At 45.4% G+C, this 24,868-nt stretch overlaps 1 protein-coding gene across 2 annotated transcripts in view; it reads right to left on the bottom strand.

Annotated features, from left to right (window-relative positions):
- The window catches only part of INTS3 (integrator complex subunit 3), a 192,651-nt gene that overhangs the window by 105,695 nt on the left and 62,088 nt on the right, over positions 1 to 24,868 (bottom strand). For both annotated transcript variants that reach the window (XM_068252424.1, XM_068252425.1), the window contains exons 4-6: positions 17,304 to 17,417; positions 11,641 to 11,725; positions 9,413 to 9,479 (exon numbers count right to left, since the gene is read on the bottom strand). In XM_068252424.1, coding sequence (XP_068108525.1) covers positions 9,413 to 9,479; positions 11,641 to 11,725; positions 17,304 to 17,417 — 266 coding nt within the window. The remainder of the gene's footprint in view (positions 1 to 9,412; positions 9,480 to 11,640; positions 11,726 to 17,303; positions 17,418 to 24,868) is intronic.

Raw genomic sequence — 24,868 nt, 5'->3', positions numbered from 1 at the left:
TTTGCATCTCCCTGCAAGAATGAAAAGTGCCGATCGAGTCGCCGTCACCGAAAAAAAAAAAAAAAAAAAGCTCCGCCGAACAAGATGCTGTTGGAAACCGGGCAGAAGCCCATGTGAGCCGGCCCTTAGAATCAGGGAGAGGAAGGACAAACACTGACTAAATAATCTATAAATGAATATTGTAAAAAAATTGCAACTGCCAAGCGAGCAGCATCTTCCTCTGTGCATAGAACTCTCAGTAACGAACATTCCGCACAGATCACCTGACAGAACTAAAGATGTCACCACCAGTGATACATTTCAGAATGTAAATCAGGGAAAGGAAAGATTTTACAATGCGCAAACACTGACTAAATCTATAAATTGATTTAGTTAAAAAAAATAATTACATTTATTTAGTACATTATTTTTTTCACAACAGATTCTCCTTAAAGAGGGACTCCAGCCTAAACAAACATACTGTCATTAAGTTACATTAGTTATGCTAATTAAAATAGATAGGTAATAAATTCTCTTACCCACACTGTTTTAAAAGAACAGGAAAACATTTGATTTCATGATAGCAGTCATCTTTTTGGTTGAAAGGAGGTGACAGGGAGCATGAGACACAGTTCCAACTGTCCTGTGTCCTGAGCACCTCTCCCAGTTGCTAGGCAACGTGAATAACATAGGAAATCCCATCATGCTCTGCACAGCATCAGGGAAAAAAAGCCCGGGCTTTTTTTCTTTGATGGGTGGAGCTTAGCTAAAAACGCAGCTAAAAATGATGCTTTGGTAAGAAAAACAAATTTCTGATGCTGTGAAACTGTTACAGAAACACCAAGCCTTTTCAGTTCTGCTGAGTAGATTTTTAGTCCGGAGGTTCACTTTAACCAGCTGGTAAAAGGTTTAGAGCGGTTAGATGAATACCTGCTGTCATAGGGCCATAGAAAATGTATTCTAATTCATGGTGCGTTTTACTGTGGGACAAATGTACGTCTTATATGTGTTGTATGTATGAATGTAGGCTTGTTTTTTCGTTTTTGCATGTTAGTGCTCCTTTAACAGCGCTGGGATCGGGTGGAATGTGGAGCGAGGACTCTGAACGCTATTCTTCACAGCTATTTTTGGAAACTTTTTATTGCTATTTTTGGGCTGTCTGAATTTCTTGATAAAACAAAATTATGGAAACCGTCTTGAGCACCCCTTCCGAACAAACAATCCAATAAACCTGAGGAGGCGAGGAAAGACATATGAGAGAACGGTACTTCCCGGAGGCGACAATATGCGCGATCACCAGCCGACTTAACATGCATCATTGGACGGCACAGAGGCAGAGTGGACAGGGCTGTGGAGTCGGAGCAGCTTTGGGTACCCTGAGTAGGAGGTTTCATAAACTGAGTCGTTGGAGTGGGATAATTTTTGCACTGCCCTGGTAGTGGTTAGCACTCTGGCCTTGCTAGCTCTGGCATACTTGCAAAATTGGCATATTTGCCAGCAAAAACAATTAAACAGTAAACACTTAAAAAGTAGATTTAAATACAAAAATAAAACTGTGCAAAATCTTAAAAATTCATTTTTAGGAAAAGGCGAATAGATACAATTGTTCATTTCATTCGTTTATTTTCACCTCAGGTCTCCTTTAAAGTGAATCAGAAGGTAAAATTCAAAGGAGAGGGAAGGCTCTGGGTCTTATATTTATTTAAGTATTTATATAGCACTGACATATTACGCAGCACTGTACAGAGTATATAGTCTTGTCACTTAGCTGTCCCTCAGAGGGGCTCACAATATAGTCCCTACCATAGTTATATGTCTATGTACGTCCTGCAACTTCCACCTTCGTAACATCTGTAAGATTCGCCCTTTCCTGACCACTGCCACCACCAAACTCCTCATCCATGCCCTCATAATTTCCCGCCTTGACTACTGCAATGCCCTGCTGTCTGGTCTCCCTATGACCCGAACAGCCCCACTGCAGTCCATCATGAATGCAGCAGCCAGAATTATCCACTGCTCCCATCGCTCCACCACAGCAGATCCCCTCCTAGAATCCCTCCACTGGCTTCCTATCCAGTCCAGAATCAGATTCAAGATACTGTGTCTGACCTACAAATCTGTCCACAAAACCTGTCCAACCTACATTTCCGATCTTACTCAGAGGTAAACACCTAGCCGCTCACTCCGCTCTTCCAATGAACTTCGCCTAACCGCCCCCCGCATCACCCAGTCCCATGCGCGCCTCCAGGACTTCTCAAGAGCTGCTCCAACACTATGGAACTCCCTACCTCCACCCATTAGGGCAGCCCCCTCCTTCAACATCTTCAAGAAAGCCCTCAAAACTCACCTTTTCACTCTGGCCTACTACCCCTCACAAGTGCTCTAAACCTACAGCTGAACTCTGGTCCCCTACCGTTCGTGTCCTTACCTCTCCCTCTAGATTGTAAGCCTTTGGGCAGGGTCCTCCTCCTTTTGTGTCCTACCTGATCATGCACCTCCATTACTGTGAACCCATGCTATGCATCTGAGTGAACCTAACTTGCCTAATCTCCATGCTCCATCCAGTGACTGACTAAGAATTACATGGTACTCATACTGTGCTGTGTGATCTGGTTTGCATGTATTCTTGTATTGTCATATTGCTGTACCCCTAAATATTGTCTGTAACCTAAATTAATGTTCAGCGCTGCGTAATATGTTGGCCCTTTATAAATACAATAAATAATAATAATAATAATATGTATGTATAGTGTAGTGCATGTATTGTAGTCTAGGGCCGATTTTGGGGGAAGCCAATTAACATATCTGTAGGTTTTTGGCATGTGGGAGGAAATCTGAGCACCCGGAGAAAACCCACACAAACATGGGGAGAACATACAAACTCCATGCAGGCTGGGATTCGATCCAGGGACCCAGCGCTGCAAGACGAGAGCGCTAACCGTGCAGTCTTCGGAAGCACTCGGGCTTCTGAAGACAGGTGGCTCTGTACTGCGCACGTGAGAGGGCTCGCATGTGCACGGTACGGATTGGCCCCCCTTCGGAAGCTTGAGTGCTTCCGAAGACTGCTGAAGTCAGCCCAACCCAAAAGAGAGCAGTCTACAACCCATGGGTCTGCTAACGGGGGAGCCTGTGGGGGAACGCAGGGACCGGGAAAAGAACGGGAAGGCTCTATAGGACCCAGAGCCTTCTCTCTACTGGGTAAGTATCATTTTTGTTTTACATTTCCCTTCAGTCTCTCTTTAAAGGGAACCATAACTGTAAACAAAAAATGAGTTTTACTTACCTGGGGCATCTACCAGCCCCCTGCAGCCATCCTGTGCCCTCGCAGTCACTCATGGCCCCTCTGGTCCCCCGCTGCCAGCTAGTTTGTTTTTTTCCGACTGGGAGTCGGCCGGCCGCCATGTGTACGTTTTTACGCATCCCTGCTGGTGCAGGAAGCTATCACAGACATTAACATGTACATTTTTAAGTGTTACGGGTGTAATGCGTAACATTTTACGCATTACACCTGTAACGCCTAAATGTACTTGTTGATGTCTGCGATAGCTTCCTGCACCAGCAGGGATGCGTAAAAACTTAAGCATGGCGGCCGGCCGACTCCCAGTCGGCAAAAACCAAACTAGCTGGCAGCGGGGGACCAGAGGAGCCATGAGTGACTGCGAGGGCACAGGATGGCTGCAGGGGGCCAGTAGATGCCCCAGGTAAGTAAAACTTTTTTTTTTTCTCTTACAGTTAAGGTTCCCTTTAACGCATGGTGATTGGGGTAATGTAGGTATATGGGTGGCGCACACTGTGCAAACGACGGAGCGTGGTGCAAACCATCAGGAATCTGCCCATAATCGTCAGGTCTATGGGTACCTTTAATCTTTCAGCTTGCAGGAAATTGTTTATAGTAGCAGGGCAATGGCGAATGATACATTGTGTAGCATATTACCAGAATGCTAATATAGAGAAACGTGGAGCTGAAACTAGGACATTCGGATTTCAGGTCCGAGAGGCCGGTGGGCAGACGGATCGGGACGGGCAGGGTGACCAAGGAGGACCGTCAAGCTTTTTTTCAGAGCGGTGTGATTAAGAGCTGCCCATTGACAGGCATTCACAATCCTTTCCCTTTTATAGCCTGACTAAACACAGACCGCACTCAACGATTTGTCTCCACCGCTGGACAGAGTCACAAACACACAGAAAGTTTATTGGGATCTTAAAGAGAACCTGAACTGAAAATAAAAAGTCAAAATAACCATACACAGGTCATACTTACCTCCTATGTAGTCTACTCCCTTTCTCCTGTCCTGCGTCCTGTTTGTCTGCTGGAGGACCGTCAAGCTTTTTTTCAGAGCGGTGTGATCAATGGAATTCTCCGTCCTCCATTTTAAAAATGTCCATTACACCATAACAGCACCCCACCCCTCCCAATTAGATGGCAACCCCATACCCCTTCCCCCACCCGTAGCTAATCACTAGCTACTAAGGGGGGGTGCCACCTAATTAGGAGGGGGAGGTGCTGCCTATTAAAGGTCATAACAGCATCATTAGGCCACATTCCCTCTTTAAAGTGGAACCAAATTAAAAATACAAGATTTCAGAAATAAAAGCTATTTTCTAAATTATAATAATAAATAGCAGCCCTTTTTCAGCTGCATGATGACAAATATAAAATATTTTACATTTATTGAAGGAACCCCTCCCTTCCTGTCATATTGCCGGCAAATAATCCGGCAAACTGGTGGAATAGATGGTGTCCGGCAATGGAGGAATTGCTAATGGCTGCCCCCCAGTATAACCCTAGTTATGAAAAGAGAAGGGTAAAAAGCATGCACTGAAATGCTCATAGGCTTGAAGGAGTGTTTATTTATCTTTGTATGTGTCAGAGTGGTGCAACTAAATTATTTTTTATTTAAAAAAATGTTTGGTTTGGGTCCGCTTTAAGTAGTCAAGACAGCATTGCCCCTCCATAGGGTCCAACCGTTGTATATCAATGTGCTGTTGCATTACCTGATGGCAGTGCACAATGGATGGGGATGAGTGGCAAGGCACGCCTGGCAGGTGCTCGAAGCACATCAGAGTGCCGCAGCACCCACTTTGAGGGCCCCTGGTGTAGGCACTTGGTGGCCGAGTTTAGTTTTGATGTACGTAGAAACTTTCTGATTAGCTGATGTCAAATACTTCACTTTTAAAATACTTGGTCAGAAGCACAGATACTTCTTGTAGCATGGACTGTCACTGAGATGGGCCGCAAGCTTCTCAGTCTGTGCCCCGCCCCCTTGCAGTCTGATCAGTAGGATGACGCATTCTAGGCAGCAGCCATAGACCTATACAGAGGGTCAACTACCAGATCTTTCAACTATGCTGCCTCAGGTCATGTTATCAAGTTTTTAAAGATCTTTTTTTTATCTGCAAAAGCCTCAGTTTTTTCTAAAAGGGCTAACACCTGAGCACACCGATTACTAAGCTTGTAGATCGTATACTGAGAGCTCTGCTTGTAGATGTATGTTGCACTTTTGTGTTTTGATTTATTGGACTTGTCCATTCACTAGAGCAGTGTTTCCCAACCTTTTCCAGCCCGGGGAACACTGTCTGACCAAATTTTTCTCCGGGGAACGGCGCGCGCGCGGTGGGGGCGATGCGGCCCCCGGTTGTTTGCGCGACCTAGTGGACAGTGCCGCTATGGGGGGGGGGGGGGGGGGGGGGCTGGGGTGCGGCTGCATAGCTGGCATAGTTGCCCCAGTGTAGGGAGTTTAGTTGCCTCAGTATAGTGCCCCAGTATAGCCAGTATAGTGCCCCAGTATAGCCAGTATAGCCCCCCAGTATAGCCAGTATTGTGCCCCAGTATAGCTAGTATAGTGCCCCAGAATAGTGCCCCAGTATAGCCAGTTTAGTGCCCCAGTATAGTGCCCCAGTATAGCCAGTATAGTGCCCCAGTATAGCCCCCCAGTATAGCTAGTATAGTGCCCCAGTATAGCTAGTATAGTGCCCCAGTATAGCCAGTATAGTGCCCCAGTATAGCCAGTATAGTACCCCAGTATAGCCCCCCCAGTATAGCCAGTATTGTGCCCCAGTATAGCTAGTATAGTGCCCCAGAATAGTGCCCCAGTATAGCCAGTTTAGTGCCCCAGTATAGTGCCCCAGTATAGCCAGTATAGTGCCCCAGTATAGCCCCCCAGTATAGCTAGTATAGTGCCCCGGTATAGCCAGAATAGTGCCCCAGTATAGCTAGAATAGTGCCCCAGTATAGCCAGTTTAGTGCCCCAGGATAGCCAGTATAGTACCCCAGAATAGTGCCCCAGTATAGCCAGTTTAGTGCCTCCCGCCCGTCCCCGCGGCCGCCGCTGTTATTACCTTGTTAACAGCGGCCGCTCTCCCCTCTCCGGCGCGTGTATATTCAAGCAGCGTATCTCCGGCTGCTCTGTGTGATGCACTGATGCGGAAGAAAGGAGGGCAGCGGCTTCCTGTAACGGCGATATGTATCGCCGTTACTATGGTAACCGAGCCCTGCCTCCTTCCGCATCAGTGCATCACACAGAGCAGCCGGAGATACGCTGCTAGCATATACATGGTCTGGAGAGGGGAGAGCGGCCGCTGCTAAGGTAATAACAGCGGCGGCCGCAGGGACGGGCGGGAGGGGGGATAAGAGCACGGCACACCAGGCAACGTTCCGCGGCACACTAGTGTGCCGCGGAACAGCGGTTGGGAAACACTGCACTAGAGACCAGTGCCATCACTGAGAATGCAGCCTATCCATTCACTACAGATCAGTGACATCACTGATAATGCAGCCTATTTATTCACTACAGACCAGTGACATCACTGAGAATGCAGCCAATTTATTCACTACAGACCAGTGATATCACTGAGAATGCAGCCTATCCATTCACTAGAGACCAGTGACATCACTGAGAATGCAGCCTATTTATTCACTACAGACCAGTGACATCACTGAGAATGCAGCCAATTTATTCACTACAGACCAGTGATATCACTGAGAATGCAGCCTATCCATTCACTACAGATCAGTGACATCACTGATAATGCAGCCTATTTATTCACTACAGACCAGTGACATCACTGAGAATGCAGCCTATCCATTCACTAGAGACCAGTGACATCACTGAGAATGCAGCCTATATATCCACTAGAGACCAGTGACATCACTGAGAGTGCAGCCTATCCATTCACTAGAGACCAGTGACATCAGTGAGAATGCAGCCTATCCATCCACTACAGACCAGTGCCATCACTGAGAATGCAGCCTATATATCCACTAGAGACCAGTGACATCACTGAGAGTGCAGCCTATCCATCCACTACAGACCAGTGCCATCACTGAGAATGCAGCCTATATATCCACTAGAGACCAGTGACATCACTGAGCATGCAGCCTATCCATTTACTAGAGACCAGTGACACCAATGAGAATGCAGCCTATCCATTCACTAGAGACCAGTGACATCACTGAGAATGCAGCCTATCCATCCACTAGAGACCAGTGACATCACTGAGAATGCAGCCTATCCATCCACTAGAGACCAGTGACATCACTGAGAATGCAGCCTATCCATTCACTAGGGACCAGTGACACCAATGAGAATGCAGCCTATCCATTCACTAGAGACCAGTGACATCACTGAGAATGCAGCCTATCCATCCACTAGAGACCAGTGCCATCACTGAGAATGCAGCCTATATATCCACTAGAGACCAGTGACATCACTGAGAATGCAGCCTATCCATTCACTAGAGACCAGTGACATCACTGAGGATGCAGCCTATATATCCACTAGAGACCAGTGACATCACTGAGAATGCAGCCTATCCATTCAATACAGACCAGTGACATCACTGAGAATGCAGCCTATATATCCACTAGAGACCAGTGACATCACTGAGAATGCAGCCTATCCATTCACTAGAGACCAGTGACATCACTGAGAATGCAGCCTATCCATTCACTAGAGACCAGTGACATCACTGAGAATGCAGCCTATATATCCACTAGAGACCAGTGACATCACTGAGAATGCAGCCTATCCATTCACTAGAGACCAGTGACATCACTGAGAATGCAGCCTATCCATTCACTAGAGACCAGTGACATAACTGAGAATGCAGCCTATATATACACTAGAGACCAGTGACATCACTGAGAATGCAGCCTATTAATTCACTAGAGACCAGTGACATCACTGAGAATGCAGCCTATCCATCCACTAGAGACCAGTGCCATCACTGAGAATGCAGCCTATATATCCACTAGAGACCAGTGACATCACTGAGAATGCAGCCTATCCATTCAATACAGACCAGTGACATCACTGAGAATGCAGCCTATATATCCACTAGAGACCAGTGACATCACTGAGAATGCAGCCTATCCATTCACTAGAGACCAGTGACATCACTGAGAATGCAGCCTATCCATTCACTAGAGACCAGTGACATCACTGAGAATGCAGCCTATATATCCACTAGAGACCAGTGACATCACTGAGAATGCAGCCTATCCATTCACTAGAGACCAGTGACATCACTGAGAATGCAGCCTATCCATTCACTAGAGACCAGTGACATAACTGAGAATGCAGCCTATATATACACTAGAGACCAGTGACATCACTGAGAATGCAGCCTATCCATTCAATACAGACCAGTGACATCACTGAGAATGCAGCCTATATATCCACTAGAGACCAGTGACATCACTGAGAATGCAGCCTATCCATTCACTAGAGACCAGTGACATCACTGAGAATGCAGCCTATCCATTCACTAGAGACCAGTGACATCACTGAGAATGCAGCCTATATATCCACTAGAGACCAGTGACATCACTGAGAATGCAGCCTATCCATTCACTAGAGACCAGTGACATCACTGAGAATGCAGCCTATCCATTCACTAGAGACCAGTGACATCACTGAGAATGCAGCCTATCCATTCACTAGAGCCCAGTGACATAACTGAGAATGCAGCCTATATATACACTAGAGACCAGTGACATCACTGAGAATGCAGCCCATCAATTCACTAGAGACCAGTGACATAACTGAGAATGCAGCCTATCCAATCACTAGAGACCAGTGACATCACTGAGAATGCAGCCTATGCATTCACTAGAGACCAGTGACATCACTGCGAATGCAGCCTATCCATTCGCTACAGACCAGTGACATCACTGAGAATGCAGCCTATCCATTCACTAGAGACCAGTGCCATCACTGAGAATACAGCCTATCCATTCACTAGAGACCAGTGACATCACTGAGAATGCAGCCTGTCCACTCACTAGAGAGCAGTGACATCACTGAGAATGCAGCCTGTCCACTCACTAGAGAGCAGTGACATCACCGAGGACAAGGCCCCGGTGTACCTCATGTATTGGTGCAATCAGAAGTCACTGCTGAAGGAACAGGATACATTTAGGTAGACCACCTACCTCTGATCCATGAGGATATCCAGCACACTTTCAGCCAGCCATATATTCTTGGCAGAGATGTCGCCACCTGGGAGTCGGTGATGTGAGAAGAGGTGAGAGGGAAACAGACAAAGTCATTTTACTGAGATTACAGCAAGCTTAGTAATTACATTTTACATGATTATCGCTGGTGCCAGCAGCTCTCTGGTGGCAGGTGCGGGATTACATCGTCTCTCAGCATCAGATATGTAGAGGCAGTAAAACCGACTCTGCAGCCGTGTCTGAGTTCGTGTCAAGCATCCCATGTCAGGGTACACAGGGGGGCCCATACACAGCAATATCTCATCTTCAGAAAGAAGCAGAGCGCACACATCAGTGCAGCAAACTTCATGACATAAGAAGCACTTCCTATGCCGAAGCCAGGATGACTAATGGAAAAATGCCTATCCTGGGGCCTTTAAAGGGGGTTGTAACATTCAAAAATAAAAAAAAAAATCTCAAAAAATACTCAGTACACCAAGAATATATGTAACCCCCCCTTCTGGGTGGCTTTTCCTAAATGCAGGAAGTGTGCAGTGCCAGCTGCATTGTGGGAAGTCTTTCGCTTTGTTTTTTTTTTAAAGGGACTCCGAGCAGTGCAGAAACTATGGAAAGATGCACATCATTTTAAAGCTCTCTTTCTCCTCTTTCCAATGATATATAAACCGCCACCCTACGCCTTTTAGTTTTCGCTATTTTCGCGATTGAAATTGCCGCGGCCGCGATTTCGATCGCGAAAATAGAGAAAACTAAAAGGCGTAGGGCAACGAAGTAGGTGTCTTTAGAAAGAGGAGAAAGAGAGCTTTAAAATGATATCCATCAAGCCATAGTTATATTGTATTACACAGGGTGACTTTTTGTCAAAGTCAGCAGCTGCATTCAGCAGAATGGCGCTGCTGACACTGGGGAAAGTGTCGTCCTGTGTAATACAATATAACTATGGCTTGATGGATATCATTTTAAAGCTCTCTTTCTCCTCTTTCTGAAGACACCTACTTCGTTGCCCTACGCCTTTTAGTTTTCTCTATTTTCGCGATCGAAATCGCGGCCGCGGCAATTTCAATCGCGAAAATAGCGAAAACTAAAAGGCGTAGGGTGGCGGTTTATATATCATTGGAAAGAGGAGAAAGAGAGCTTTAAAATGATGTGCATCTTTCCATAGTTTCTGCACTGCTCGGAGTCCCTTTAAGCTACAGTAATGAGTTTTTCACAGTAGGCAAATAACCAAAAGCTTCCTTTTTTTTTTTTCACATTTTAAACAAAAGCTTCCTATTTTGGATAAGATAAGGACACTATGGGCTTGATTCACAAAGCAGTGCTAACCTACTTAGCAGGTCTAAAGTCTTTAGACGTGCTAACCAGGGTGCTAAGTAGGTTAGCGCCGGATTTCTTAATCAGATCGCGCACAAAGTTTTGTGCGCAAAGTTTTTACGCACGCAAAGTCCTATGCGCGCGCTAAGTCCCATAGGCTTTAATGGGCACTTCGCGCGGAGTGAATGGAGGAGATGGACATGGATTCGTGCGGATGCGGCCGTGCAAGAATTTACAGCATGCTAAAGATTCTTGGATTGCTCTGCACCACATAACCAGCCCACAATGGAAACCATTGGTTATAGTACAGCCGCGGTGTGATGCGTCTATGTAGCTGCATCGCACTGCGGGTAATGGAAACGGGCCCTTACCACTAGTGGTGACATCTTTCGTTCTGCCAGGTGATCTGTACAGAATGTTCATTACTGAGAATTCTATGCACAGAGGGAGATGCTGCTTGCTTGACTGTTGGAAAAAAGCTGTTATTTCCCACAATGCAATGAGGTTCCCAGACCGCAAACTGTCAGGACCATGGTCCTGACATAGCATTGTGGGAGGGGTTTCACCAAATATCATCCACACAGACCCCCCTTATGACCTATTGGAGAAAAGGTAAAGATTTCTCGAGGGAAAGGGGGTATCAGCTACTGATTGGGATGATGTTCTTTTTTTCCCATTTTTGAAAGAGTGGGGAAGACATGGAACATCTGTCAGATTTACAGCTGTTTATGCCCCTGTTGCGGAGATTTCCTCTCACTTCCTGTAGTCTCACTGTTGACAGGAAGCAAGAGGGATCTCTCGGACAGGAATAGAAAGCTTGACGAGGACATTTGAACCTTTAAACAGTAGACATAAAAGTAACAGACAGCTTTGGCTGGATCTGCACATGAATAACTCACCAGCGATCTGTTTCATGAAGGTCATGCAGACGCCATCTGCTCCGAGCACGCTGCTCTTCACCAGTTCTCGCACCAGCCAGATCAGCTGCAAACACAAGCCAACACACCCCATCAGATGTAATCACACAAGCGCAAACTCTGGCCCGGGACTAACAGGCCTACACAAAAGCTCCTAGATGCTGCCCTGAATACTGGGTGGTGCCAGTTAGCTGTATGAAACAAGACAGGAGCGCTCCAATGGTGCATTACCCCTTTAATAGATAAATAAACGCTTCAATATGCACTTACATCTGTTATGCAGTAACAAGCGGGTGGAAGGACGAGCAGTGGGCGGAGCCTGGACACCTGCAGACCGTCTGACGTCACTAGGCGTTTCGGCCTTAACCACGCCTTCTTCAGGTCCTGAAGAAGGAGTGGTTAATGCCGAAACATGTAATGACGTCATACAGCCCGCACGTGACCAGACTCCACCCACCGCTCATCCTTCCACACGCACATTGCTCCTGTAGCTCTCGCCAAGCTTAGGAGCAGAGAGAGGACCCGCTGGCGGCTTGACACGCTCTTGTTACTGCATAACAAATGTAAGTGCATATTGAAGCGGTTATTTATCTATTAAAGGGGTAATGCACCATTGAAGTGCTCCTGCCTCCTCTCTTGCTACACAAAAGCATGTCTATGACATTCACATTAAAGAGGGCAGTAAAGTCCAAAAAATGTAATAGTGGTACTGCACCTCATAGTCATTTCTGTCTGGTCAGCAGCTAGTTTGAGGCATGGGGGTGCCCCTCCCCAATTGTTACATCGTTATTTGGGTTGAAAAAGACAAGTCCATCGAGTCCAGACAGCAAATAAAGTACATCATCAGCCTGCTCCCTCACATATCCCTGTTGATCCAGAGGAAGGTGACAAACCCCTTACAAGGCATGGTCCATTTAGCCTCAAAAGGAAAAAAAAATCCTTCCCGACTCCGGATGGCCATAACTACTTCCTGTGGCAATGCATTCTACATTTTAATTGCTCTTACTGTGAAGAATTCTTTCCTAAATAAATGGCTAAAACGTTTTCCTCCGTGAGCAGATCATGTCCCCTAGTCCTGTGCAAAAGCCTAAGGACAAAAAGCTCATCCGCCAAGCTTTTATATTGCCATGTGATGTATTTATACATGTTAATTAGATCTCCTCTAAGGCGTCTTTTCTCCAGACTGAATAAGCCCAGTTTATCTAACCTTTCCTGGTAAGTGAGACCTTCCATCCCTCGTATCAATTTTGTTGCTCGTTTTTGCACCTGCTTTAATCACTTTATTCACCACTGCAGTATATCTACGTCCTCTGTGACTTCATCTAAGCCACGAGTCAGTAGATATACGTCTTGTAGCAGAAGCAGTGCTGTGCAGGACTGGGCTTGCTCCTGTGCACATTTCTGGCACTATCTGATGCAGCACTCAGGGGCGTTTCTAGGGTCCCTGGAGATCAGTGGCACCTGTGGGCACCAGGAGGGGAGGTACATGCGGCGCGCGTACATGGGCGTGGCCATGCGGTGAGTGGGCGTGGCCATGGGTGGGGCCAAATGTACATGAACTTAGCAGCTGTGTAAGCTACGGATAACGGGCCTGCCCATCGAAATATTGGACGGAGCCCCCTGTCCTTTATTTCGATCATTTACAATCAGTATAGGCATAGATCAAAGATGTATACGCACATACAATTTTGATTGGTCAATCACTGACCCCCAATTTCCCACCCCCGTGCAGTAAGTGGGCCAACAGACAATGAATTTTATGAACAGAGCTAAAATTGGCTAATCAAAATTGTATGTGTGTACCAGGCTTTACAGCTAATACTGTACATACTGAAAGTAGCAGGGATCAGCATACAATACAGCTGGTTTACAATCAATAAAGGCACAGAGTAACACCTTACACTGTACACACTGGAGGTAAATCAGCACACAGTGCAAGCACTAGAGAACAGCGTATACTGTACATACTGTAGGCAGCAGAATTCAGCACACTGCAGCTAGCGTGCCAAAAATATGACGATCACGTTGTGTGGCGTGCTTATCGCGCCGCACCAAAAAATGGGTGGGCCATGGACCAGAATATAGGTGTGGTAACGGGTGGAGACAAATTTACATGAACCTAGCAATGGTGGGACATCAGATTAGGACAGTGGTGGCGAACCTTTTGGAGGCCGAGTGCCCAAACTGCAATCCAAAAGTCACTTACCGGTATCTATCGCAAAGTGGCAACAGCAATTTAAACTAAATACTGTACAAACGTTTTAACTCATACATGAACATTATGGAAAATCCAAGTTGAAAATAAACTGTGAAGATAAACAATTTCATCCATCCTACTCCTGAAAAATGTATTCAATTTTTTAGAACCTCCCAGTTTTATTTTCTGTTTTAAAACGCTAAAAAAGTAGGTTTAATGCTATTGTCTCATATGATAAGGATTCAGCTTTTCCCATAGTCTCGCAGTTAGCAATCATGTGACCCCCAACAAGACATATTCAGCAATCATGAGGCCCCCAACAAATCAGGAGGCCCCCAACAAGACAAATTCAGCAATCATGAGGCCTCCAACAAATCATGAGGCCCCCAACAAGACAAATTCAGCAATCATGAGGACCCCAACAAGACAAATTCAGCAATCATGAGGCCCCCAACAAATCATGAGGCCCCCAACAAGACAAATTCAGCAATCATGAGGCCCCCAACAAATCATAAGGCTCCCAACAAGACACATTCAGCAGTCATGAGGCACATAAATAGACAGCATTTCACATAAATAGGCAGAATGCCCCCTTAATATGGTAGCCCCCCCAAGTTAGGTAGTGAGTGACAGGGACCCCCAGGTTAGCTAGTGAGTGACAGGCGCCTCCAGTTAGGTAGTGAGTGACAGGGACCCCGATAGTGAGTGACAGGGAGCACCTTTAGGTAGTGAGTGAGTGCCAGGGAGCCCCTTTAGGCAGTGAGTGAGTGCCAGGAAGCCCCTTTAGGCAGTGAGTGAGTGCCAGGAAGCCCCTTTAGGCAGTGAGTGAGTGCCAGGAAGCCCCTTTAGGCAGTGAGTGAGTGCCAGGGAGCCCCTTTAGGCAGTGAGTGAGTGCCAGGGAGCCCCTTTAGGCAGTGAGTGAGTGCCAGGGAGCCCCTTTAGGCAGTGAGTGAGTGACAGGAAGCCCCTTTAGGCAGTGAGTGAGTGACAGGGAGCCCCTTTAGGCAGTGAGTGAGTGACAGGGAGCCCCTTTAGGCAGTGAGTGAGTGACAGGGAGCCCCTTTAGGCAGTGAGTGAGTGACAGGGAGCCCCTTTAGGGAGTGAGTGAGTGACAGGGAGCCCCTTTAGGGAGTGAGTGAGTGACAGGGAGGCCCTTTAGGGAGTGAGTGAGTGCCAGGGAGCCCCTTTAGTGAGTGAGTGCGTGCCAGGGAGCCCCTTTAGTGAGTGCGTGCCAGGGAGCCCCTTTAGTGAGTGCGTGCCAGGGAGCCCCTTTAGGGAGTGGGTGCGTGCCAGGGAGCCCCTTTAGGGAGTGGGTGCGTGCCAGGGGAGCCCCTTTAGGGAGTGAGTGAGTGCCAGGGGAGCCCCTTTAGGGAGTGAGTGAGTGCCAGGGGAGCCCCTTTAGGGAGTGAGTGAGTGCCAGGGAGCCCCTTTAGGGAGTGAGTGCGTGCCAGGGAGCCCCTTTAGGGAGTGAGTGAGTGACAGGGAGCCCCTTTAGGGAGTGAGTGAGTGACAGGGAGCCCCTTTAGGGAGTGAGTGAGTGACAGGGAGCCCCTTTAGGGAGTGAGTGAGTGCCAGGGAGCCCCTTTAGGGAGTGAGTGAGTGCCAGGGAGCCCCTTTAGGGAGTGAGTGAGTGACAGGGAGCCCCTTTAGGGAGTGAGTGAGTGCCAGGGAGCCCCTTTAGGGAGTGAGTGAGTGCCAGGGAGCCCCTTTAGGGAGTGAGTGAGTGACAGGGAGCCCCTTTAGTGAGTGAGTGCGTGCCAGGGAGCCCCTTTAGGGAGTGAGTGCCAGGGAGCCCCTTTAGGGAGTGAGTGCGTGCCAGGGAGCCCCTTTAGGGAGTGAGTGAGTGAGTGACAGGGAGCCCCTTTAGGGAGTGAGTGCGTGCCAGGGAGCCCCTTTAGTGAGTGAGTGAGTGAGTGAGTGACAGGGAGGCCCCCTCTCTAGCCGCCGCCGCTCCCCCCCCCCCCCCTACCTCTCAGCAGACCTCAGGATCAGCGGCGACCCGACCAGATGTACGAGCGGGCGCTGGACGCACCCGCTCGATATGCGGAAGTGATGTCACTTCCGCATATCAGTGCGGGCGCTGGGTCCTAGCGCCCGCACGATTGGTCGCCGGCTCGCCGCCTGATCCTGAGGTCTGAGACGCGGCGGCGGCGGCTGGAGGGAGCCGCTGACAGAGGGGGCAGCGGCGGCCGGGAGATCCGTGGCACCCCAGGAAAGATTGGGGGCACGTGCCCCCCTAAAACAGGGCTAGCGACGCCCCTGTGCAGCACTAATTGGTGAACGGGAATATAGGTTTTACTAATTATTTTCTCAGTTCATAGTGAAAAACACACATTTTAGCATTATTTCAGAATCAAATATCTTCGCCATAAATTGTGACAGGAACATAATCTAAGTTTTGTGATAAGCGGTAAGAATAGCCAAACAAAATGTGTTTTTTTATCTACAGTAGCACTTTTTATTTTTAAACTGGAATAGGTAAAACCGAGAAAGAATGTGTTTTTTTCTATTTTTTTCCATTGTTTTCCCATTAAAATTTATAGAAAACAAAATTGTTTGAGGGAAAAAATGGCATTCAATGAAAGCCTAGATTGTCTTGAAAAAAAAACAAAATATATTTTTCATTTCTGTGTCATAAGTAGGGATAAAGTTATTTCTGATTAAATAGGGACATAGCTAAACTGTCAAAACTGGTCCATAGGTGGGAAACAAGGTCTGGATGCAAAGTGGTTAAAACTGCAATATCTTTCCTGTAATGTGGTGCCAAGAACTGAATTTCATATCGCAGATGTGGCCTTACTAGAGAGTTAAACAGGGGCAATATTATGCTAGCATCTCGAGTTTTTATTTCCCTTTCAATGCATCCCAAAATTTGATTTGCCTTTCGTTAAAAGATTGCAGAATAAAAAAAAAGTTTGAAACTACGCTTAGGTAATGATACACTTATTGACTGTATACAGTTCCTGCATGAGAGGCTAATAAATAATCAGAGATTATACTGTATATAGTGTTCCTATTGTAATTTAAAGATTAACATACAATTGTCAAAATAAAACAACATTGCATATGCTCATCGTTTCGATAATCAACGTTTCCATAGTAGCAATAAGGTATACACATCAAATCAGCAGTTAGCGGACCAATCCCAATCAATTATGAAAGGTGACAGCGTAACACACCAACATACACTCCTCGCAATCACACTCACTGCAGTGAAAACATTTTTCAGGTGTCTGCAAAAACATTAAAAATAAGATAAAATGAGATAAAAATATAAAAAATAAAAACTAGTAATAAAAACTGGGCAATCACCAGGGTGACATAGGTAAAAAGAAACCAATACGTCAAGATGATTTCCCACTGTATATGTCCAGGGAATAATAGGTTGCAGTTATACCCTATGGGTGAGAAGAAAAATTGTGCAGGGCAGTCAGGCGAGACCACTTACCTGCGTCCGGCAGGTGTCCTGCAGCTTCAGGTACTTCTCCATCAGCAGCTGGTTGATTTTGTTGAGGACGATGTTCATCCCATCTCTGCTGACCAGAGCCAGGTCACGGTAACACTACGGGAAGAGAAGAGGGACATTACTGGTGAGGGGGAAGCCTTAGCAATCATCAAATGCCTTCCTGGTAAGTCAGCCTGCCCCTATTCATTAGGAGACCTTGGGCCAGACTCTCTAACACAGCTACTGCCTATAGAGTGCATCCTAGTGGCTGCAGCTCTGGCGCTTTGAGTCCGCCAGGAGAAAAGCGCAATATAAACGTTCTGTGTCTTGTACATTGTCTGCTGCCATTACAACATGTTTCAGTCACTGGAGGAGTTCTCAGCAAACGGAAACTCTGTATAAAGCAGGAATCGTAGTGAATGACTGGGCAGCAAATGAAAAGTGAATACTGGCCAAATTTACCAGTCAGCCACTTATAAACAACCCCCTCAGAGGTTCAGCCAGGGGCAGGAAAGATGCCAGGCTCAGAGATTCAGCGAGATCACGGCTGTCAGAGGCCTCAACATGAGACCGAGGGGGAAAGAGGACCAGAGATGACAGATTACAAATGAGATGTCAGAGGACCTGAGGAGGAACACGGAGACAAGACAAAATTTGACAAAAAATATAATTATATGACAGGTGGAGTGGAAAAATAATCGCAAGGAAGCGGATGTGTAATTGTTGCCAGCATGAGGTTGGCTGATGCATCAAGTCCTCTGCTGATAACTCAATTATCACCGAATTTCCAGAGAACGCCTCTCAAAAAGATCTGTCATAAACCAATAAGATACGCCAATGTTACCATATCACGAAAATGACTCTTCCTGCGAATGTAAAATGCCTCTCTCAGTCTTCCTCATGTTGGCACAAGAGGAAATCATATACGGAAGTGAGGAGCTGCTCACAGAGTACATAGTCATGTCACTGACTGTCCTCAGAGGAGCTCACACTCTACTCCTACCATAGTCATAGTCTACTGTCCTACCGTATTATTATTATGTATTTATATAGCACTGACATCTTCTGCAGCACATTACAGAGTACATAGGCATGTCACCGACTGTCCTCAGAGGAGCTCACAATATAATCTTACCATAGTCATATGGTTGCTACCTATTGTGGACTATGCCAATAAATTATTTGTTTCATTAATTGACAGTTTCTAGTGTCTGCTTATAGGAGGTAAGTCCACCACTGCCTCCTAAGCAATTTTTTTCAACAATTTTAAAGCCTGTTTTTATTCTTCTGGCGCCTCAGTTCTTCTTCATAGTCATGTCACTGACTGTCCTCAGAGGAGCTCACATTCTAATCCTACCATATTAATAATCTACATGGTTCTCTGCCAAAGACCGTGACGACTTCAAATCTAGCAGATATATGATGGCTCCACTGCAATGATGAGAAATCTGGACTGCCAGATCCTCTTGTATGAGTCACTGGGCCAGATTTATCAAAGCACTGACAGTTTTTTCTTCTAAAACTGTTCTAACCAGCAGAGGAGCTGTTCTGAATGATAGTAAGAAACTTCTCAAATCCTACATAATAGCGGCAGTTTAGCGTGGATTTCTAGAGCTGCACTACAGTTAAGAAAAGGGCAAATCCATTCCTAAACTGCTGCAGATTAAGAAGCGCTTCATAGCAGTTCTCCAAGTAGTGCAGCAGTGCAGGCTAGATGTGATTTGTGAAGGGCTCCTCCCCCTTCACTCAAAGCCTGCTGACAGCAGGTGTGTTGGTTACCTCAGCAACAGTAATTTCCCTTACACGCTGCACTGCCTGAGAGACCTTCTTAACTCCTCCTTTTCCTAACAGTTTAGGAAGGAATCTGCACTATTTAGTGATTTCTTAAGATGTCTGAGACAGTTTTGCACGGATTTCTAAAAACCTACTAATATTTTGTCTCAGACTCTCTTGATAAATGTCCCCCACTGTTCTCTTTACCCATCATGCTCCATCATTTGCCATGTTGTTGTCATCCCTTCACTCCCTCCAAAGAAGATCAACATTCGACCCTGAACTGAGCATAAAAACTGCTAAAGGGAATCTGAAATGAAAATAAACTTATGATATACCGGTAATGAATTGTATGTGTAGTACAGCTAGGCGAGCATTAGAAGCAAGGAAAGTATTCTTATATTGTTTCCACAACAGAAAGAGTTCTCTATGCAAAAGAGATTCTCTGGGCTTTCAGCCCCAACTTGGGTCTAGGACAGTGCTGTTTTCCGAAGCACACAGCTTCAGGATAAGGTTTTACTGCAGTACTGTCTGTTTAAAAGGTCATTATTTCTGCTTTGTTTTATAGATTCAAATACGGAGTGTAGTTTATTAACTGCAAATATGACAGAATAATGCAACGTTATAAAAAAGTTATGTAACTGAAAATAAAAATATATGAGAGACTTTTCTTTGCTGCTAATGTTCTATTCATTATCCATACTACAGATACAATTCATTATAAGCTTTTTTTTGCTTCGGTGTCACTAACAGTTCATATTGTGCCTGAAATTGGAATCCGAGACATAAGAGCTGCAAGGAGCCAATACCTGCCACTACTCCACTGCTCCATGTGCAACAATACAGCAATGTATTGGCTGGGGTGGCTGGATAGTGTAATTGTTAAAGGATCTGCCTCTGACGCAGGAGACCAGGGTTCGAATCTCGGCTCTGCCTGTTCAGTAAGTCAGCACCTATTCAGTAAGAGACCTTGGGCAAAATTCCCTAACACTGCTACTGCCTATAGAGCGCGCCCTAGTGGCTGCTGCTCTGGCGCTTTGAGTCTGCCAGGAGAAAAGCGCGATATAAATGTTATTTGTCTTGTCTTATGCAAGTATGCAGCACAGAACAAATCAAGTGTTGGAAATCCATCCTTAGCAGCGCAGGCCTGGATAAGATGTATGGTGGGATATCACTGAGTAGGCCCCACCAGCGACCTACATGCAGAAATGTTTCTATCTAAGTGGAGACCATTGTTAAGGAAAGAGGCGGAGCTAGGCTTTGATTGGGGCGCCCACGCAGCGGGGAACGTCAGCGGCAGAAGATTACAAGCGCCGCGCTCCGCTTCCCAATTAGGGCCAGGAATACAAAGCCTCTGTAGGTCGCGGTCAAATCCTGTCACTGATCTCTGGCAGCGAACGCAGCACCCACATAAAAGCCACGCAGCGTGGGATAAAGGTCATCCCAGAGGTCACAGGAAAACCGATAACGATGCAAGATGGAAATGACAGCCTCACAGGCTTTAAAGGGGAACTTCAGCAAAAAGGGTAAAAAAAAATAATCAATCAATACATTCCAAAGTGAGAAGTTAAAAAATAGAAAAGATTTATATTTGCCATGTAATTTGTTCATATTGTTTGATCCACAATGAGCCTGCATGTCATCTTTACTACTGGCAGATGTGAAAAAAAAAAAGACAGCACCAACAGCCATTATTTATAACCACACCCCCTAACAATGTGATAGGCTAAAAGGTTTTTGTTTTTTTAATAGATATACATATGGTCCTGACATCACACTGTGGGAGGGGTCTCACCACAATGTGCTCTATTCACAACACTTCTCATACATTACTTATTGATCACCTAATTGATAAAAAAAAATAACCTTTCAGCACATTTACAAGCAAAATCATTACTCAAAGTAAGTTGTTCCTGATTAACTTCTTTTCTTACCTTATTTGAATTACATTTTTGCTCTTTGGGAGCTTAAAATTTTAACACAGATCAGGTGTAAACAGAGTAAACAGGTGCAAAATCTTTGTGAATCGAGCCCAATATCAGCCATACAGCGCCCCCTGATGATCCGTTTGAGAAAAGGAATAGATTTCTCAGGGGAAAGGGGGTATCAGCTACTGATTGGGATGAAGTTCAATTCTTGGTTACAGTTCATATTTCAACCAATCATCATGCATATTAAGGCATTACAATTGGGAGGTAAGAAATGCCTTGATTGCACATTGGCTGCATGCCATCCCAGCGGAGGTCACATGACTATTGGGCCAGGAAGTGGGACAGGAAGAGAAGCCATCGCCATAGAGGGGGCGCAGATGGCAATAATAACCAGACGTTCAGCTAGCTCTCACAATTAGACAGTTTGAGGTGTGAATTGAACTGAGAGGATGAAGTTGTAACGTTTAGACACAAATCGATCTGGAAAGGCGTAAAACGAGAGTGTGGCTTGCTTTGCTTCTGATCTGTGATGCTGGCACACGCAGCCTCATAATATATTCATAGGAAGCACTGATATACATTTACTATCTGACTGCTCGGTAATTAAACTGCCAAAATGTTTCTCCATTTGCGTCAGACAAGGAATCTGCAGTTACAACATTGTGTTTGGTCAACAGACTTGAGGACGCCCAGCTAAAAGGGCTCTCCGAACCACAACTGATCCTTCTCATTCTAAATCCCCTTCCTGATATCTAACCCGTTACCTAATTCTCTCCTAAGGCCTAAACCTAAACTCTTTACTCCTTTTCCATTGCCTTAACTTAAAATGTGATAAAACTCTGACAAACAATTCAATAAAAATGTGTTTTTCTACTTTTTATTGCCCATACTATTATATTTGCTTTTGTGCACAAGTAATATTGTTTGTTTACAAATTACAAGATTCCAAAGTACAGTTAATCTGCTCCGAAAGCTGCCATTGCATTTTATTGCATAGCTGCTGTATTTATATATTATAATGCAGCCAGTGATCACTTCTCAGCTCTCTCTGGTTCTGCAATGTGTGCAGTTCAGTGTCAGCACTGCTGCTAATGTTTACTAATCGTGGCTGACAAAGCAATATAAATACAAGATAATGTAATCACCTCTTTGGATGTAACCAGAAGCTTAAATAGGACCTCCATACAAAAAATAAAAATCCGTCAGCGCTGCTGTAATGAAAAGTTATATTTATCTCTGGAATCTTGTCCCGCAAAGCCACCCCGAAGACCCCGCATCACTACATTTCTGCCGCTTGGCCCCGCCTCCCCTTTCTCCTCTGAGAAAAAAAAACACCTGCCAATTTAATGCAGTAAAAAGCTTGGCGTTTTTCTCGGAGGAGAGAGGTGAGGCGGGGCCAAGCGGCAGAAGTGGAGTGATGCAGGGTCTTCGGGGTGGCTTCATCGGACAAGACTCCGGAGGTAAATACAGCCTTTTATTACAGCAGCGCTTTTTTTTGTATGGAGGTCCTCTTTCTTTAAAGCAGTAAAGTCACCATAAAAATCAAATTTCAACAGCAACTGGTCTGAGTGTATTAAGTGATAAAGATGCTAATCCTGCATTCAAAACTTTCAAAACTTTTTCTGCTGTTATGGTGTGGGGTTATCACATACATTAGGAGCACTGGCCCTTTAATAGCCATTGCCACTCAGTTGCATGCTGGGGGTTCTTTTTATCTATAATATGGTGGGAGTGTCTGAAGACTCTGGGAGGAGGGCAGCTAATGAATACACAATGAGCAAGAGAAGGGAGGGGGGAAAACAAGAGTCAGGGAGGATATGATGTCAGCATTAGCTTGGCAAGATGGCCACTGCCTAGAATAGGATTTTTTGCTTTTCCTTTATAAAATTCACAGGAATCATTATGTGGATAGCACAATACATCTGTTATGTAAGTAGAGGTAGTATTTATCTACTTATATATGTGTTTTTTATTTCTAGGTTAGCATGGGTGTCGCTTGTTCTTTAAGGTGCTTTCCATTGAAGAACAAAGTGCTTAACTGTTTGAATGCTGTTCTGCTTCAATTTTTTTTGTGGTAGTAGATTTTATGCTGTAAATCTTTTAGAACCAAGAGGAAATTCTGAGTTTAATACCACTTTAATTTCATGCTTCCAGAACCCCCTCCCCCCAAACTGCTGAATTCAAAACACACAAATAAGAACGAGCAAGAATGCTTTTGCTAAAAGCAAAATCATCCCAGAGTGTGTGGAAGGCACGGGCTATGTATGCAGGGGCTAACTCACCTAAGCTGCCAACCGATGCGATCCATGCTACTTCCCATCTTCTTGCACTTCTGCCTTCAGAGTGGAAGTTCTGGTTTATACAAGTGCAAGAAGATGGAATGCAGCACAAAGCGATTTGGAAGAGAGGCAGCAGCTTAGGTGAGTTACTCCCCAACACAGCCTTTGCCCTCCGCAGACTCCGGGGCAATTTAGCTCCTTGCTAAATACTTCTCTATAATACCTACACACAGCAAACCAACATTTCGTAGAGATGCACCTGCCAACAGTGGTCAATGTTAGAGTGTAAATCAGGGCTTTCATCTTTTTGTTTTGGCCTTGGGTCACTCCACGTTATGGTTCCTCTATACCTAACGTGTGTACGTGTGTACGTGTGTGTGTGTACGTGTGTACGTGTGTGTGTGTGTGTACGTGTGTGTGTGTGTGTGTGTGTACGTGTGTGTACGTGTGTGTGTGTGTACGTGTGTGTACGTGTGTGTACGTGTGTGTGTGTGTGTGCACACGTGTGTGTACGTGTGTGTGTGTGTGTGTGTGTGTGTGTGTGTGTGTGTGTGTAATGTTTCCCCATCATGAGCCCCCCTCCCTCCCTCTACACTATTGAGGTTTACTCAATCTCTTATGATGTTTTCCAATATTTGTACATCAGAACATCAGAGCTCTATCCTGTACCTATGTATATCTCTATGCCATCTCTTAATCCAACATGTATACCTGATTGTCTTTATACTAATGTAACTCAAGTGTAAATCAGGGAGAGAAAAGATTTTACAATGGGCAAACACTGACTAAATATGTTACATTTGGTTAAGTTCTACTTTAAAGAGGAACTGTAGTGAAAATAAACAAAATTGCTTTTTTTTTTTTTTTTTTTACAATATTCATTTATAGATTTAGTCAGTGTTTGCCCCATTGTAAAATCTTTCCTCTCCCTGATTTACATTCTGAAATGTATCACTGGTGTTGACATCTGTAGTTCTGCCAGGTGATCTGTACGGAATGTTGGTTACTGAGAGTTCTATGCACAAAGGGAGATATTGCTTGCTTGGCAGTTGGAAAAAGCTGTTATTTCCCACAATGCAATGAGGATCACAGTCAGTAAATTGTCAGGACCGTGGTCATGACATCACACGGTGGGAGGGGTTTCACTCCTATATCAGCCATACAAACCCCCCCCTGGTGATCTATTCGAGAAAAGGGAAAGATTTCACATGGGAAAGGAGGTATCCGCTACTGATTGGGATGAAGTTCAATCCGTGGTTAAAGTTCCTCTTTAAGTTCTCCGGAGCACACACACACATATACACACCACACATACACACTACACTAATCAATGAAACAGCTGGAAATATAACAGTCGGATTGTAACATAAGTAGTGTTACCGAGCTAAAAAGAAAACTTCTTGAAGGAAAAATTGCTGGTCTTAGTTTTTATCCCGCCTGCTTTTCCATCGAGTGTTTATTTTCACTTCCCGTTTGCGAAGCAGTAATTTCCATCAGCGATTCTGTCACAAGTGCCGGTAACAGCGCTGAGGTGGGATTAGCATAACCTCCCCCCAGAGAGTACGGCGAGCGCGAGCAGGTATAA

This window comes from Hyperolius riggenbachi, chromosome 9, assembly GCF_040937935.1.
Source record: "Hyperolius riggenbachi isolate aHypRig1 chromosome 9, aHypRig1.pri, whole genome shotgun sequence".
In the NCBI taxonomy this organism is placed as follows: Eukaryota; Metazoa; Chordata; class Amphibia; order Anura; family Hyperoliidae; genus Hyperolius; species Hyperolius riggenbachi.
The sequence above is the reverse complement of the archived record's forward strand: the minus strand, read 5'-3'. Positions and strand labels throughout refer to the sequence as shown.